The sequence below is a fragment of the Dipteris shenzhenensis genome, chromosome 33 (assembly GCF_047967505.1).
Source record: "Dipteris shenzhenensis isolate YYH24624 ecotype China chromosome 33, Dip_SZ_1.0, whole genome shotgun sequence".
NCBI lineage: Eukaryota > Viridiplantae > Streptophyta > Polypodiopsida > Gleicheniales > Dipteridaceae > Dipteris > Dipteris shenzhenensis.
In genome coordinates, this window is record NC_141628.1 from 30,401,123 (window position 1) to 30,418,632 (window position 17,510).

General features: G+C 42.0%; 1 protein-coding gene across 1 annotated transcript; it reads right to left on the reverse strand.

Moving 5' to 3' along the window:
• Window positions 1-13,892: 13,892 nt before the first annotated feature.
• Window positions 13,893-14,732, reverse strand: LOC147879946 (uncharacterized). The gene is made up of 3 exons (XM_087371354.1): window positions 14,648-14,732; window positions 14,479-14,549; window positions 13,893-14,347 (listed from the first exon to the last, which is right to left on the reverse strand). Exons 1-3 carry the CDS (start codon window positions 14,726-14,728, stop codon window positions 14,062-14,064), a joined length of 438 nt encoding a protein of 145 aa, XP_087227480.1. The 5' UTR covers window positions 14,729-14,732; the 3' UTR covers window positions 13,893-14,061.
• Between the last annotated feature and the right edge of the window lie 2,778 nt (window positions 14,733-17,510).

The following is a 17,510-nucleotide window of genomic DNA, read 5'->3' on the forward strand; positions in this document are numbered from 1 at the left end:
CCTTACCTTCACAAAGTCTTTACTTCTCAATCTCTCCCTTGCTTTATCATAGATGAAATCTTTGCAAATAAAGGCTGGTGTGTTAGATGATTTGTTTGTAGACGTAATCAGTAAACACTTCGTTAGTCGCTCAATTTTAGTCGCTCAATTTCCACTCACCATTCATCCAACTCCATACAGTATGGTGTTTCCTTGAATCTTCTAATCCTTTTTCTTGCAATGCCCTGCAATTTATCCCGACAGAATTCTACGAAGAATGGCTCCATTACTTGAAAGGAAACACCGGCCACATCATAACCTAGGGTTTCTACTTTTAGCCATGCACAATGCAAAGATTGTATGGACCCATTCAAGTTGTAGTTCTCTCTTACTATATGTCCTAGTCCTTTCTGTAATTCCGTTCTTATTAATTTTCTTTTTATAATAGTTGTATCCAAAGTTACAATGCGGCCCCATTCTTTATGTATAAACTTTTCAAACTCAATGCTCCTGCATTTACAGATATTATTCATACATTCTCTGAATGTTTTTTCAGGTCTACACATGAAAGTTGATAAAGATTTCCAAAAATACCATCCAAATGACAAAGTATCCATTAATTCACAGCCCAATATACAATTCCAGTCATTAGAAAACTCTTTGAACAATGATTTAATGGAAAAGAACTCCATCATGGGATTATGAAATAGGACATGAATGAAAGTGTTATGATTCTCCCTCTTACACTCCAATGACAATCTCCCATGAGGCAGTAAAGAGATATATCTTTGCAAACAATCACATACATATTAGTACTTATTCCTTCTCATCATATAGTAAGTGTCACACAGGAAAACTATGGCCTCTCGAACGCATGTAGGAGACTGTTTTGCTTCCTCTCAAAGCTTTATTGGTTTGTACCTAACACTCCAAGCTGTCAAGATGGACTAAGCATCCTGTGGATGGTTCCCAATCAATGAGTTTGCCACCTGATTGGGCACGTTGTGGGTACGGGGTATTACGGATGTGCCCTCTGCTCATGCCTATGTGTCCTGTGAACCTTGCCTTTCTATTTGGTCCATACACCCTCACTAGTGGGGCTTCAGGGGATCTAAGCATCAATTCACCATATGAAACAATGCTAGGAGATGGCTACGGTAGTAGTGGTGCTTGGGGATTCTTTTCCAAGTTTTTTACCTCTATCAAGACTAATTCCCTCATATAGTAAAAGCTAAGGGATGCTTTGCAAAACAAGGCCATGTCATTTGTTTTTATGAACAACAAGGAGTTGAATGCTACCTTTAGTGGACGATTAGGGAAAAAGGAGGTTAAGTTATGTGCTATAAACCATATTGTGCATGGTCATACCAAAGTGGCTATGCCCTACATTCAATGTCCTCCTCACACATCTGCGTTTCACATAAGGGCATCCCACATTGAATATATCATTAAGGTACTTTGGTGTTCTCTTCTCCATCTCTGAGATTCTGCTTTTGCACCTCCCGAACACTCCTACTGGAGAAGTCCATCTTCTTGTAGTGAAGGTAGACATCGGGAAGAAGGAGGCCAATGGGTAATTGTGCACAATACTAATCTGAAAGTTCAAGGCTGTTCTCTTTGCCTCAGCCTTCACATTCTTTTCTGTGCCAATTAGATCTTCAAAGAATAGCCAAGTGTCTAGTGCAAAGGGTGCCAGTGGGTTCATGTCATAAAGCTCCCAAGTCTTGTTATCATAAACACTTAATTTGAACAACTTCAAGGACCCAGGGGGAGAAAAAAGGGTCGGTCTATGTACACGTGGAATTTTTTTTGGAGTAATTGTGGTGGTCATAAGCTGGTCAGAATATATTGCCTCCTTGTCCTCCTTGGATAGACCCACCATAGCACAAAAGCTGTTTTGTGAAATGGTAGCAGCAGACTCAAGCAATGAGAAACATTTCAAGCCCAAGCATTCAAGGGATAGTGAGCCCATAGGGGGTAGTAGATTAGAATACACAAACAAGTTTCTCATAGTATCTAGTGTCTTTTCAGCAAAAGCCAATAGTGCAGTAAAAGTGCTCCATCACTGACATGGCCACAAGCTTGAGTAGCCCGTCATATCTTGATCCAACCTCTTATGTTAAAACCCTTATACTTCGCCTTGAAAATGTACTATTTTATCAGTGCAGACTAATCTTTTTTCTGCTATAGCATGTCCCTAACTAAGGGTATGTCCATATGTTTTATCTCCTCTACAACCGAAGATGTATACTATAAACTAGGGACCTCCTGTGTTGGTGACTTAGGTTGACATTAGTTAGCCCATAGGGCAGCTAGTGGAGACCATCATCATACCACTGTAGTCACGTAGTCCGTAAATAAACTACGCATACACTAATCTTTGAAAGCTCATGGGTATGCTATCAGGAGGGATCACAAGGGCCTGACATAATCACCTTCCCTACACGTGATAGGGGTTATGCACATCTAGTAATACTTCCATTTTTATCAAAGTTAATTATAAAGGTGGTTCCTAGCCCACCAGCTCGGTATTGTGGGTAGAATAAAGTTGTAATAGCCCTGCTATAGCCACTGGACAAGTAATCGACGTTAATGTGGTACATGCAACTACCTTACCACCTTCGACACCACCAGGCATAAGGGTCTAAAGCGCCCTCCTTCATAGAAACTAAATCTAGAATCCTTCCTCCAAGATTGCGTAAGGGAAGGGGTCGTTGTACTGGGTCTATGTGGTACTATACCACCGCCATATGTTCGTTTTTGCCTTTGGATATTCCCTACATGATGGTTATCACCTCCTCAATCATGGGTAGCACAAACAACATCATCCTAATATGCAAGCTATTGCTCCAGGATTTTGCGCTTTAGTGCATAGACCGTAGCTCTTGAACGATTCCTATGCCTACACTTTAGTAGCAAGCAGGCGTCTTTCCGTCGTAAGGGCGCCTCCCAGTATACCCTTCATGACACTACTTTGTATCTTACATTCTAGAAGTAGGCATTCTCTGTATGGTTGGGCTCCTCAACGACCAGGCTCAAGGGCTCAACCATAGTTGTTGTAGATACATGGGGTGCGTATACTTTATAACCATAGTGTCCGTAGTGGATCCTAGCATATCGGGATAACCAAAGGGCTTGGGATCACACCACCATGGCATTCCTAGGCCTCTCCTCTCATTGGTGTATCGGGATAGCCACCCTACGTATCAATGCTGGGGCAAAAAGCTAGTAACGAGCATCATTGTGCTTGGGGATTCAAGCACTCGGCTCTATGGGCAGAACTTCATCAAGACTCTCGTAAGACAATACCAAAAAAACAAATCAAATGCAAATCACATAACAGGAACATTGTTACAAGGTTCCCTGTGGAGATTTAAGCACTCGACTATAGGGGCCGAGCTTACGTAGGATGCATGTAAAATGCAAGTCAAACCTCAATGTATAAACACCTCACGTGACTGGAACGTTGTTCCAAGCTTCCCCATGGAAGTTGGTGTTTGAAAAAGGCACCCTGCCATGTATGGCATGCTTCAGACGTCGGGTTCTTACGGCAATGGAAACAGTAAAGTGAGAGATAAAGCTCCCATGGTCTAGGAGATGGACTCACGGAGTCACAACAAGACAAAGCACCCACAAACGTGCACACAGATGTGTTTATTGAACTAAAAAAAAAACTTACAGGCATGTCTATTTGCGCATCTAGAGACCCACATCTAACAGTGCGTCTATATAGCAGACAGACGTGCGTATAGACGTGCATCTAGATGCATAAATAGACGCTCTGCTAAAAAATTTAAAAGACATACACACGCATCCTTAAATGCATGTATAGATGCATTTATAAACATTTTTATAAACGCCTTCATAGACGCACAAATAGATGCTCCTCGAACAGACAGACGCGTATATAGATGCATTTATAGACGCACTAATAGACGCGCTTCATCACATTTTTTTTTAAAATTTACAGAATGCTGTGTATGTTGTGTATGCTATACAGTTACAGGAATCCCATTTCCATATTGTGTAATTTAATTCTTACAACCAACTGCATTTTAATTACAATTCTAAATAACCTGTAAGCAAGGTACAACATATATCAATGTATGAAAAATCAAATCTTTACTTATAATATTGACATTTTCAAATACCTCGAGGGCCTCTCCAGTAGCCCAGATATACTGCTCCTCAGTAATCAACCCGTCATGATAGAAGTGCTTCCATGCATCTCCAAAGCGATTGTGGCAGTGGTAGGCTGTCTTGACAGGAGTAAGGTATCTACCCACGATATCAAGCTACAAGACGACATAATTTGCGGAGGGTTTAGTACAAAGAAACAACCTCCTAATAAACTACATAAGCAATATAATTTGAGATCGATACTTACAAATTGGGCCTCCCATGATTCAACACCCCTTGCTCCAAAATGCACGCTTCCATATTGCTCCATCTCAATCCTTCGTGCCTCCACGTGCTGCAGACTGGGGTCCTCCCTCGCTGACTTCATTGCTTTCTTCCACTCATGCTTGTGAGCGGTGTGGGGCGTGCTCCTTGGTGGTTGACCTGCCTCGAGCCTGGCAAGCTCCGCTAGTGCCTGCCTATTAAGCGAAGATCTTTTATTGCCAAGTATCATAACAATCTTTGACTTGGCCCATTTATCTGTGAACTGACGATTGGGGGGGTTAGGATACCTAGAGCGAACAGCAGCGAGGGTCTCATCAACCAACCTCTTTGGCTGGTCTTTGTAGTGGATAAAGCAATCTCTGTAATTGTTAGCAATTACAGAGCACATGAAGGCCATGATGTCCTTCCCCCGTGCATCCATCAAGATGCCTCCTGTTTGAGTGATGTCATGGAAGATTGTACCATCACCCAGAGGCACGTCTAAATCATTTGAATCATCATCGTCCCCAACACCACCCCTCCCAAAGCATTGTGCCATGCATCCCCCACCACTCTCCTTGCTACTATGCCTGCTACCATGTCGTGTCGAGCTAGTACGCTGGCCACTCGTAGCTGGTGACTGCATGGGACTACGTGGACCACTCGTAGCTGGAGAACCAAGTCTCAACTGCACAGGAGTACGCCAATAGCTCTACGAGACAAAAGGACCTCCTAACGGCATGGGAGAAGGGGCATAAGACGGCATGGGGAAAGGGGCATAAGATGGCATGGGGGAAGGGGCATAAGATGGCATGGGAGAAGGGCCTCAACTGTGTAGCCGGTTGGGTTGTGCTAACTCCGTTGGGGTAATCTCAGTTGGTGTGGGGTAAGGGTGGTTTGGAGTCTGTAGTGCCGACTCCTGGGGGGTGTTTAGAGTACTCGTCATATAGCCGTATAACTCCGCAGGACTGGGAGGGTGCCCTAAAAGGTTATATAAGTCCCTAAGAATAGACTCCCGGAGATTAGGTGAGCTTGAAGAGCTTCCTGGCCACATGATGAACTGGAAAAAAGAAAAAAAGACGAATACTGATAAGTTGAGAAGAAAGGGGAAGGGAAGAAAAGATTACTGCCGGAAAAGATTACTGTCGGACCACGTCTATAGACACTTTTAAGAAGCGTGTCTATTTTCGCATATAACAGTGCATCTATAGACGCGGCTGTCTGTGTCTACAAACAGGCTAGACGCGCATCTAGATGCTCTTGTAGATGCAGTTTTAGATGCGCTCTGAGACACGTCGATAGACACGCTCTGATAGATGAACTTTTCTAAAAAGTAGAAAAGGACATGCGCCTGACACAAAAACGTATTATTGATACCAAAATCATGCATTTCTTGGATACGACAAAGGATAATTCCAAAGAGAGCAACTTCCCAAAAAAATCAACCGTAAAAAGACTTACCTTGGATAGAGGTATGGAAGCTTCTTCTCCTTCTTCAAAGTTGCTTCTCTTCCTTGTTCACCCTCTTCTCCTGTAAGCCTGGAAGTAAGTGTGGGTGCCTTCCTCTTAAGTGTAAGCTTGAAAGTAAGTGTGGGTGCCTTCCTCTTAAGCGTTGAAACTGTGGATTTGCTAATAGCAAAGCAAGCAAGCCATGCGAAGTATAAGTAATGTGAAGAAAAGCAAAGCAAGCGCACTAAAAGCAGATTTGAAAACCACGTCTATTAGCGTGTCTAATAGGGCATCTATACATGCGTCTAAATACGCATGTAATTGCACATCTAGATACACAGAGCTAATGTGGTTTTAGACACGCCTATAGACGCACACCACAAAATAGAAAGACATGGTTTTAGATGCGCCTTTAGACGCACCACAGAGTTTTAAAATTAAACATTTAAAGAAAAGAAATTTTTTTTGGGTTGTTTGTTTGTAGGATGTCTTCATCTTCAACAAGTAGCTCCAGTGAGGATGAATGATCCCTCTGTAGCCACCATCGCGAAATGTCATTGGAGCAAAAAATCAAATGTATGTGTGATCAATACATGTTGAGGAAACATGTATCGTGCACGCAGGATTACACTCAATCACATCTCAAAGTATGGAGAATGGGATGCGACCATAAACATGGTAAGTGTTAAAGAGTTAAGGTTGATTGAGATACCTATGGGTATCCATATGTTTGAGTTATGATCCCGTTTTAATTTGATACAGGATGCAGTGCCACACCTGCATATCTTGCCCTATGCTCGCCGTGAGGAGGCGAAGCATCAGTGATATGAGGACCTGGGATCTTCAGGAGGGACCATTACGGATGCATGGAGTGATGGTGATAGTAGCCCTCCACCATTACCTCATGAAGCCGTGGAGGAGGAGATGTTTGATGATATGGTGCAGGATTTATATGTCCATCAATCTGAAGGGAGGGATGATAGCATGGAGCAGGATGACCACTTTTTGAGGGGTGCACATTCTCTGTTCTACATGCCTCCCTTGAGTTACTAAACTTGCAAACCATCTATGGATGGAGTAATGCAAGTTTGAATGCATTACTCAAGTAAGCTTTAAAGTCTATTTTGCAAACATGGTGAATTATGCTAGTGGGTCAATTACTCGAATGCTTTCACTCATTTATGGTCTTCACGTGCAGGCTATTGTGTAAAATGCTTTCAAGGGAGAATAAATTACCGACCTCAAGAGATATGGCAAGGCAACATGTGATCTCTCTTGGAGGATTAGATTACAAGCGCATCCATGCATGCGTCAACGATTGCATTTTGTTTCGTGGACTACATAAGGATGCAAGAGAGTGCCCTACTTGTGGAGAGGCAAGATATAGAGCAGATCTCAAAACTTTGGACATTCCTCGTAAGGTTCTGGGACATTTTCCCATAATCCCTCGCATCCAACATATGTTCAAGTGCAAATCAATTGCAGATCTCATGTCATGGCATTCCTCCCATCGATCAACCGATGGCAAGTGGAGAACTCCCGTAAACTCTCCTACATGGAAGCATATTGAAGACACATGGCCAAGCTTCAAGGAAGAACCTAGGAGCTTGAGACTTGGATCGGGTATGGACGGTGTGAACCCATTTGGTCTCAAAAGCACCTAGACTTACAGTGTATGGCCAGTGATATTGGTGAATTATAATCTTCCACCCTCTATGGCTATTAAGAAAGGACATGTTATGTTGTCCCTTCTAATTCCAGGGAAACATAAAGTCAAAAATCCTGATGTTTATTTAGATCCTTTGATTGATGAGCTAGAGATACTTTGGAGAGGTATCGAGGTGCATGATGTGAGCAAGCCTCCCTCATCACGAGACTTTAACTGCAAAGCAGTCTTGATGAGGATGATGCATGACTTCCCAGGCTATGGTGAGTGTTCAAGTAAGCATTGCAATTATAATTATGAATAGGCAAACGATGTGGCACACTAAACCCACCTTCAACTCTTAATTGCATCTATTGTTCAGGTCTCACTACATCGGGTTACCATGCATATCCTGTTTGTGGTCCTTCGCTAGTTGCCTGATGGGCAGACGCATTGAATAAGCTCATCTATGAGAATCACCATCCATTTCTCCCACCTGATCATCCTAGATATGTTGCCCCTTGGAATGAAGTCTTCCCACAATCACTCACTCGGGAGATTGGATGAGAATTTGGGATGGTTCCATGACTCCTCCACCACTTGGCATGAGCCGGTAAGGGTTTGTAACTATTGTGTGCTATATTGGCTGGAGATAAAGATTGCCCGCTAACACCAGCTTTTGTTTAGATATTCCATCTTTTATCATTTACCATATTGGTCCCACCTCAAGATCAATCACCTGCTTGATCCCATGCATATCTTCAAGAATGTGGCATCTACCATTTGGGAGCATTTGAATGGGACACGAGATTCCGTAGGCATAAGGGAGGATCTATGTACCACAGGGAGGATGCATGAAGCTTGGCCACAAGAGAGACCAAATGGGCGTGTTTTTTTACCTCGTGCACCGTGGAGGTTATCAAAGCTAGAGATGGCGGCAGTGAAGCGTGCTATTACTATAATTCATACTCCCACTGGATGCATGAGGTGTTTGAAGGGAGCCTTTACAAAGAGCAAGAAAAGAGATGTAGAGCAATTATATGGCTTGAAATCTCATGATTGGCACAAGATGCTCCATAATATCTTTTTCCTTTCAAATTTGTGAGTGAACAATTATAAGCAACTAATCAACCACCTCCTCGTGGGTTCAGTTCATACTACCTACTAGCATTTCTCGTAGTGCATCGAAGGATGTGAAAGATTGTATTTACAAGATGGGCGAGCTTGTGAGGTACTTTACATGATACAAAATATGATGCATATCAATGCTCCATGCAAGGTGTTCATATTGCTAATATGGTGTACTTTTTCATTTCTAGGTATGTGAGCTCAAAGGAAATAGATCCCACCATGCTTGAGAATGCTCAAGTTATGTCAGTGGAGGTGGTTTGTTTAGTGGAGGAGACATTTCCACATTCTATTCTCACAAGCCAACTACATCTTATAGTGCATTTGGTGGATGAGATTGCTATATGCGGTACTATACATGCACGATGGTTGTTCTTTCTCGAGTGCTTCATGAAGACCTTGAAGGGCTTCGTGAGACAAAATGCAAGACCCAAAAGTAGCATGGCCGAGGGTTGGTTGGTACAAGAGTCGCTTGTATATATTTCTGAGTTTCTTGTTGATGTGGATAGCTCTATCCCACGACTATGGAGAGATCATGAAGACCTAAGGATGACCTCTATTGTGCCTCAAGGGAAAGGACGCAACAAAGTAACAGACACGGAGTTGCATAATAGTATCAACCTCTATTGTGTGCTTAATAGTGATGTGATGAAAAGATGGGTGACAAGATACGAGGATGCAAAGGCAAGAAGACAAGAAGAAAGGGCCCTCTTTCGTACACACCACGGATCTCATGTGCCATACCATCAGTATCTAAGAGCACTTCCAAAGGATATTCATGTGGATTGGCTACTTGATGAAATGGAGAAAGCAGAGAAAGACGAGGGGATGCATATAAAAATACTCGCTTTTAAATATTTGATGCAAGGAAAATAACATGATTGTATTTGTGTTTAAATTAGGTTGTCTATCAACCAATGGTAGATAATAATAGATGGTGGCATGTCATACCTATTATGCCACGTTCTAAAGTGATGTATAGTACATTTACTAATATGGAGTGCGTGGAGGATGATCATGGCCATGGACGTGATGATGACCGTGATATGAGAGAGGAGGATGACCATGAGATAGGAGATACAGATATTGAGGCCATTACCCGTGAGGACGAGCCTACCATTGGTGATGCTGATTTTGATGAGCACATGAGTAGCACAAGTAGTAGTGGGTTGAATGTATTTGTAGATCTAAACACTTGTTTGGATTTTGAAGTAGATAGTTTGGCAAGGGTTGATCTCATTGAGGATGAGATTGAACTGTAGCCCATCATTGATATTGGCAAAACTATTTTACATATTGTCTCATTCTCCTCACCTCACTTAATTCTTGTATATGTGGGCTTGCAAAAAAGCATTGATGTTTTTGTTAAAATTATGTGCTTTGGTAATCATGGGCAATGTTTGGAAAGCAGTGATGTACACCAAAATCTCACTTTTTGTATTCTCTGTTTTGCATCTAAATACACGTCTAATTCTCAATGTAAATGCGCTAATAGATGCGCTAATACACGCGCAAATAGACGTGCTGATAAACACAATGTTAGACGGGCCTGTATTTTCTCAGTGTAGACGTGCAAATAGACGTGTCAATACACGCGCAAATAGACAAGCTATTAGACACGCTATTAGATGCGCCCGTAATTTCTCTATTCAAGCAACACCTATAGATGCACCGCTATTTTGCATGTCTATCAAGTGTGTCTATAGTTGCTTTGTGTTGTTGTGAGTACTTCTTCTCTCACAACCCTTCCTATGCTATTCTTACGCTGTTCTTCCAGTTGAGAGGTGTGGGGAATGCAAGACATCCTCATTCTGTTCTGCCTACTCCTATTCCTCCTTGGTGAAAATATAAATGAAGAGGGCGAGTCTAAGTGTGGGCACCTCACCTGGACTTCCTCCATATCTACCAGGGGTTGCATGTCCTCGTTGAAGCTCACTAGGTGCGCAAACTTTAATTTCTATCAGGGCTCTTCTCCCAAAGCTGTCAGAAGCATTGTTTGGGGTGCAACTGCCTGAGTTGAAAGTTTCTACTCACTACCTTGGTACACCTCCAAACAATCCTCCTTCGATGAAGATTCTACCCCTTATGTCCCCCAAGTGCTCTCGATTAGTGTAGTGGAGCAAATGCTTTGAATCCATTTAGTCTTTAGGATCCTGCACACCGAATCTGTTCTCCCTAATTTTGGTGCCCAAAGTGCCGTCCTTCCCTACTTCCACCATCCATTCATGGAGTATGCTCCACCTCTCCAAAATCTCCCACATGTTAAACCCAATTGTGCTCTCCCTAGACAAGGGAGTCCCTTGTTATCCTCCCAACTCATGTTAGTGACCTAGTCACTACTATTATCCATAGGACCAGGGGTGTCCCTCATTGGTGAACTAAGTGCATGTGTAAGTCACGCGTGTCATCTAGACTCTTAATTAGGAAGTTGGAATCGCAGAGAAGCTCTAGGATCATCCATCTAACTCTATTAGCTTGGGATATCTACCATTAACGCTCCAGTAACGATGAAGTTGTGGGCAATTGATTTTCGCAAGTGAAGCTAGAGACTCTTGGTTTCAATTATCAGGCTCGTATGAGGTTTGGATTTTTCAAATGCAAGATCATTCAATCATCAAATGCTGACACGTGGACAACTCCTCTCTCCTCAATCCTCCTTTTTTTTCCCCTTGTGTGTGGTTAATAGCTTAAATATTTATTAAGAAAAACGTGTGTGTGTGTGTGTGTGTGCATGTGTGTGTGTGTGAGAGAGAGAGAGAGGGTGTGTGTGTGTGTGTGTGTGCGTGTGTGTGTGTGTGTGTTTGTGTGTGTGTGCGTGTGTGTGTGTAAGTGAGATACATTTATTGAGTTATCTTAATGTGTGTGTGCACACGTGTGCACATGTGCATGCGTGCATGTGCATATGTACGTGTTAAGACCTCCTCATAGCTAAAACTATCTATTGTGATATCATTTTAGTGCTTTATTAAAAACCACAAGTTTGTGCCATAGTAAATGCACAATCCCCAATGGAGAGGGATTGAAGTCATCCAAAAGATACTCTTTCACAAGGGCTAAGTACCACATGCTTTCTAAGGACAATAATGTCTTGATGGGAGACAAATTCACATTGGAGTATGTGTGCCTTAATTATCATTTTTTCCCTTAGATTTATGACCCAATGATTAGAAACATGGTGGCCCAATAGCCATGGTGGTAATAAGATAAAGCATCCCACCACATGAGGCGCCCTCTTTTGTTAATTTATTGAGTAGTATTACCTTCGAGAGGTATAACAAATAATATGTGGCACTAGAAATGGAAAAAAAAAGGTCTTCATAATCTTAAGAGGCACATATACAAAGTATAACTTGTAATACACACAATACGAATTGTTTATCATTATTCTCTAAGAATGTAGCATGCTTAGTGATAAGAAAAGCACAGTTTAAGTTTCAAGGGGGTCACTATGTATAAACTTAAGAGACAAATATACAAAGTATAACTTGTAATACACACATTAAGAATTGTTTATTATTATTCTCTAAGAGCTTAGCATGCTTAGTGATAAGAAAAGCATAGTTTAAGTTTCAAGGGGTTCACTATGTATAACCCTATATATCACGTATATAAACCCTTGTCTATGAATTTATCATGCATAAAATACATCATTTTTCTATTTAATCTCTAAATACATCCTTGATATGATATCTTTCTATATGTGAAAATATGTAAAAAGGAAATTTAAAAAATTCCTATTAAACCCACATGCTACTGCTTACATGTTTATGAGTGATGTCCCCAAGATTCAATGTCATGTGCTTTTAGCATGTTTTTTATGCAAAAAGTAACGAGCATCATAATTAAAAATTAAGAATATTTTGAAAGACAATACAATATTCAAGTAGGCTCCTATAAGGTTTAAGGATGTGGGTAGTGGAGAAAGAACTCATGTTTTGCTGAACTACTACCACTAGTCTAGCTACAAGTGTATTGTTGCTACTATTTGCTCAACCAAGTTTGAGCATGGGTTGAGCTAGCATATGCTAGAAGGTATGGAAGATTCTAGGCAAGCCAACACTTTTTGGAGCTTTGGATCTGTAGAATAATGAAATTCCTTCTTAGAGTATTTCTTGCAAAGAATAGGGTGCCAATTTAGGCCCTACGGTGGTTGTTGCTTCCATTCGCTCAACCGTGTTTGAGCTAGCATTTACACTAGATGCTACTGATTGAAAAATGGAAGATCCTAGCTTGATCGTAGGCAAGTCGTGGAACTCTACTTTCTTCGATCATTGGATTTGCAAACTAATGAAATTCAGTCTGAGAGTTTCTCTCTTTAGAATCATGCAAGCCAAGGTCAGTTGGGTATGTCATCTTTTGACTCTGTAGAAAAGAAGACTATAAGACTATAACCGGCTTGGGAAGCATCAAGGAAGAGGGATCAAAGAACAATGAAAGGGAGGTTAGATAAAGAAGATGAGTGTAATGAAATAACAATCACAAAAAATATTGTGCGATTTATATAAAGGAAATTAGCATCCTCTTAAGAGAAGATGGGTTTGACGTAATAAACTAAGTGATTTGTGACTGACAATACAAGCATTGCCTTTAGCTCTAAAAAAGAATCATTATAAGTCCTTAAAAATCCAAAAGCTAACGATGAACTATTCATCAAAAGAAATACCTTCACTTCCTTGTTGGATCCGAGTTTTCGTTGGATCCGAGTTTTCACTCAATATAGGTAGGTCAGGATTTGAATCAAGCAATAAATCTGATCATGACGGTTGAGATTTACTCTCAACCACTGGGTGTAAATTGGGGGCGAGAGTCAATGTGCGAGATCGAAGAATGCACAGATGACATATGTGAGGCAATGATTCAGATTAATTCATATTGCTACACGGAAGAAAGAAACTCGAAATTTATCGAGTCAAGGCTCATACGATTCAGGGTAGGTAATCATGCGACCCGATGGCTTAGATGGCGCGTTCTTTCGAACCATGGACAGAGAATAAGCTGTCTGTTTAGTCCAAAGAAATGATAAACCCATATCACAATATGAGCGTTAAACATACCTAGAATCAAAACACCATTTAAACACCCAATGCAAGCTTGCTTGTATCCTCAGGAACAAAAAAGACATGTTCTCTTCAAAGCCTTGTGACTCCAAGATCCCTAGCAGCGGCAAAAGTTCCAATGTTTCGACGTTTCTCAAGTTAATATAGACATTCTATCAAGCAGTGACAGTGTGAGCACATTTGAATCTACAAAACGTAACGCATTAATTACAAGCGCCACAGAGGAATACAATTGCGGTAGGAGTGTTATTTGTAGGCCACTTTCTTTTGTCGTATGCGAAGGGCAGGGACTGCCGGAAACCCCATTGCACAGATGTGCAAAAGAGTTTGCACATGGGGGGGCATAAGTATTAAGAAGTACAATATGTCCAATCTTTTCAACGTAGTATACTGTATATTTTCTTTTTTACCTTTTTTTGTCTACATTGCAATTGCTCCCACACCCACATAGTACACGCCCTGTGGTCTTCGATCCGAGCTGGGTATCTCTCGTAGACAGAGCAGTCTTGTGCATCCGCCAGCGTCGTTTGTAGCGTGGCACGTCGCCCTAGCATTGGTCAGCACAAATATAATCGGTGTGCACAGGCGTGCCTTGCAATTCTCTTCGAAGAGTGCACTCCTCCGTGGAGTCGTTGCATATCTCATCCTGGGAAGCGATGGTGTCCGTTGATAGCTGGAGCTGTTGCAACTTATGGAGATCCTGTGGCTGCAGACACCGGAACAATAGATGACAGTAGAAACGATGTTTACTGCAACATAGCGATACGGTTAGATGCAGACCAAAGATAAGCTGTATACTGATCGAAACAAGTGTGAAGATAAGGCAAAGCAGTGGACCTGAAAGGTAAGATGAGGGCTGTGAAGTGTGGGGTCCAGAGCAGGGGTGTGGGAGGAACCAGAGTGGGCATCTGTAGGAGAAAACAAGCGAGAAGTAAGTAGAGAGTGAAGGGAAGAGATGGAGAAAAGGTGAAGAAGTGCAAGGCGGGGAGGGAAGGGAGATGGGTACCTGCTGGGAAGGAAGGAAGAGGGCGAGCGGAGACGGCGAGAGAGAGGAGGAGGAAGCAAGGGAGGCAGAGGCGGAGGCCATGAAATGCATGCATGGTGGTGTAAAAGGTGTACGTGAGAAAGGCCGTTGAGACTTTTATAAGAAGGGGTGTTCGGGGATAATCGAGTCGGTCACCCAGTATAAATGGCTTAGCTTCCCGCCACGTCGGCCCACACGTAGCCCCACACGCTGCTCCGCCTCCATTGACCTTTTAACTACCCACCCCACCTCGCTCCACGTGGCTTCCATAAATGATAAAGATAGAATAGGTCCCAGAGTCGAGATTTGGAGCCTCCCGACCCGACAAATCTTGGACGATAACGAGGACTTCTTGGGCAAGCACCCCGCCCCCTTTTTTCAAAACAAAGATCTAGACTTTTTGCCAAAGACAACTCAACATTAAATGCTCTATGCCGATCACCAAGCGGTAGAGTAGCTTCGTTCCTTGGCACGGTCAGTCAAAGCCCTACTAAATGTGGACCTTCCATGGGGAGCTGAGTAAGCAAATAGGGATCTTGGCTCCTCCCACTAGGAATTCCCACTCCATGGGGACCTACTCTTACTCCCAAGTCTCTCTTTCTCTCTCTCTCTCAAATCCACATTCTATTCCTCATTACGATCATTTACTACATCCACATTACCATCCTCATTACCATCACCTTGTGCTTCATCACAGCATCTTGCTGACTCTTCAGGGGTTCAAGCAAAATCTAGTACCAATTAACAACTATTAGCCTCTCCAATCGGTCAAGTTTGAACATTTTAGCCTTTCAGATCTGCCTACACCTTACTAGGTCGATCATTGTCAAATACCTATATATAGCTGGTGCAGATACCAAGCTCATTCCTATGTTCTTGGCCTCTGAGATCTACTCGTACCTTTCTAGGTTGATCATTGTCAAATACCTACATATAGCCACAAACATTCCTATGTTCCTGACCTCTAAAATCTACATGTACATTCCAGGTCGATCGTTGTCAGATACCTATATATAACTGCAAAGACCAAGCTCATCCTTATGTTCTTGGCCTTTTTACTCCTCACAACATTAATCTCACTTTTTTTTTGGGTGATAAACCTCAAACAAGGTAAAAACCCAACATGCAGAGGAGAAAGGAGGTCAAAATTTTATAAGAAGAAAGGAGGAAAATATGAAATTTTGTGCCAACAAGGCGGCGACATAAAGACAATACCCTCCAACATTATATCTTGTTATACCAAGAAACCATTGCGTGAAGCAGTGGCGACCATCAATGAAGTGCAATTTCTTTTGACCCTTGCAATTATTCTTGAAATAAGCAAGAGCACGAAACTTTTATATCGCTCAGTTGAAAGCTCGCTGCAACATAGGATGCATGTTCTCAAGTGAAAAAATGCTCTTGCTTTCATTAGAAGCAGCATGTGTATCTTGCTCTGTCAAGTCCACATGCTCTAAGACTTCCTCCTTAATATCATTCACTATATCCAAAGGAGATACTATAGTTCAAAAGATTGTGATTCAGTGAGACTAGAGAGGCCGATTGAGACTTAGCTCCAACAAGAAGACTAATAAGGGCTCTTGAGAGCCAAAACTATCTACACCAAAAGGTGTTGAAGCAGTGAAGTAAGAAAGAACATCAAGAGGAGATGTTCGGGACATCAACGGCCAAGGTTTAGGCATAAGGTTATCTATGAAATGAGGGATCCTCGGATGGATTTGACAAAGGAACCAAAGGAGACATTGAGAGCGAAGCTTTCCCCTAGGGTGCACTCGTGGCCACTTTGTTTTATGCTTTAGCTGCTAAGAAATCCCACGGAAGATGTAGCACTCTCTCCAGTAGATTATGCAGGAGGAGGTACCACCAAGGCCTTCCAGAATTACCCAAACATGACAAAATGAAGCAAAAATGTAGGAGAATTTTGGCTAGGTTGAAAGGGGATCCCAAGGCATAGCATGTGTAAAATAACCAACACCATGTATTCTTGCCATGATGACCAACTGATACAGCATATCAACAATAGTACAATGAGCATAATTGTATAAACCATTGCCAAGGAAAGCAAACGAATCGATTTTATCGATACCAACTACTGATTTCGACCGTGTGCACAATGTAGATATATTCATGATTCTCCCTCCCCACGAAAAAGAGGCAAACTCCATGATGTTGGTCCTAATAAATACTATGGATGAGGGCGGACAACCCGACTCAACAATAGCCAACCAGAATCTTGTGCTTCCAACATGGACTTCTCAAAAATGGTGAAGAAGACTCAGATGTAGAGACAAGGATAGAAAGCTCAAAAATCCAAATTGCACGTCTTGTCGAGCTAAGAGGAAGCCAAAAAACAAATTGCTTCCCTTCTTTCTACTAGAAAAGTTCAAGAGGGCCTTGGGATCCATTGAAACCAAGGAAACTACAATGAAACATAAATTGAAAGAAGGTTGGGGGTCCAATGGAAAGGGGGAATATTGGGCCAACTATCAGGGACGAAGATGAAGTAGAGTTGGTCAGACCCTCTACACACACAAACACTATATTAGGGAATTTGTGAACTTTCATGTAGTTTGGGAATTCCCAACATGATTAAGATTTGCCCATATGGTCAAATCTTAACCCATTTATTGGAAGTGGAATCCACCCTAAACACTATGTTAGGGAATCCTCCTAGGTCCCACTTTGAAATAAGGGGCAAAGGTTTGGCCACATGGTCAAATCTTAACCCTAATATAGTGTTCACACACACTTACTATCCCTTTCCCACTTTACATTCAACTTACTTTTTATCCCTTTCCCCCTATTTATTTCCATGTTTAATTCCCCCCCCCCTTCCTTTTCCATT

What these genes read in the sequence shown, in the direction of transcription:
- LOC147879946 (XM_087371354.1), bottom strand. Translation starts at nt 14,728, where the DNA reads ATGGCCTCCGCCTCTGCCTCCCTTGCTTCCTCCTCCTCTCTCTCGCCG. An exon ending in TCTTCCTTCCTTCCCAGCAG is followed by an intron (nt 14,550 to 14,647) that starts GTACCCATCTCC and finishes TTTCTCCTACAG; the next exon opens with ATGCCCACTCTGGTTCCTCC. An exon ending in GCCCTCATCTTACCTTTCAG is followed by an intron (nt 14,348 to 14,478) that starts GTCCACTGCTTT and finishes CGGTGTCTGCAG; the next exon opens with CCACAGGATCTCCATAAGTT.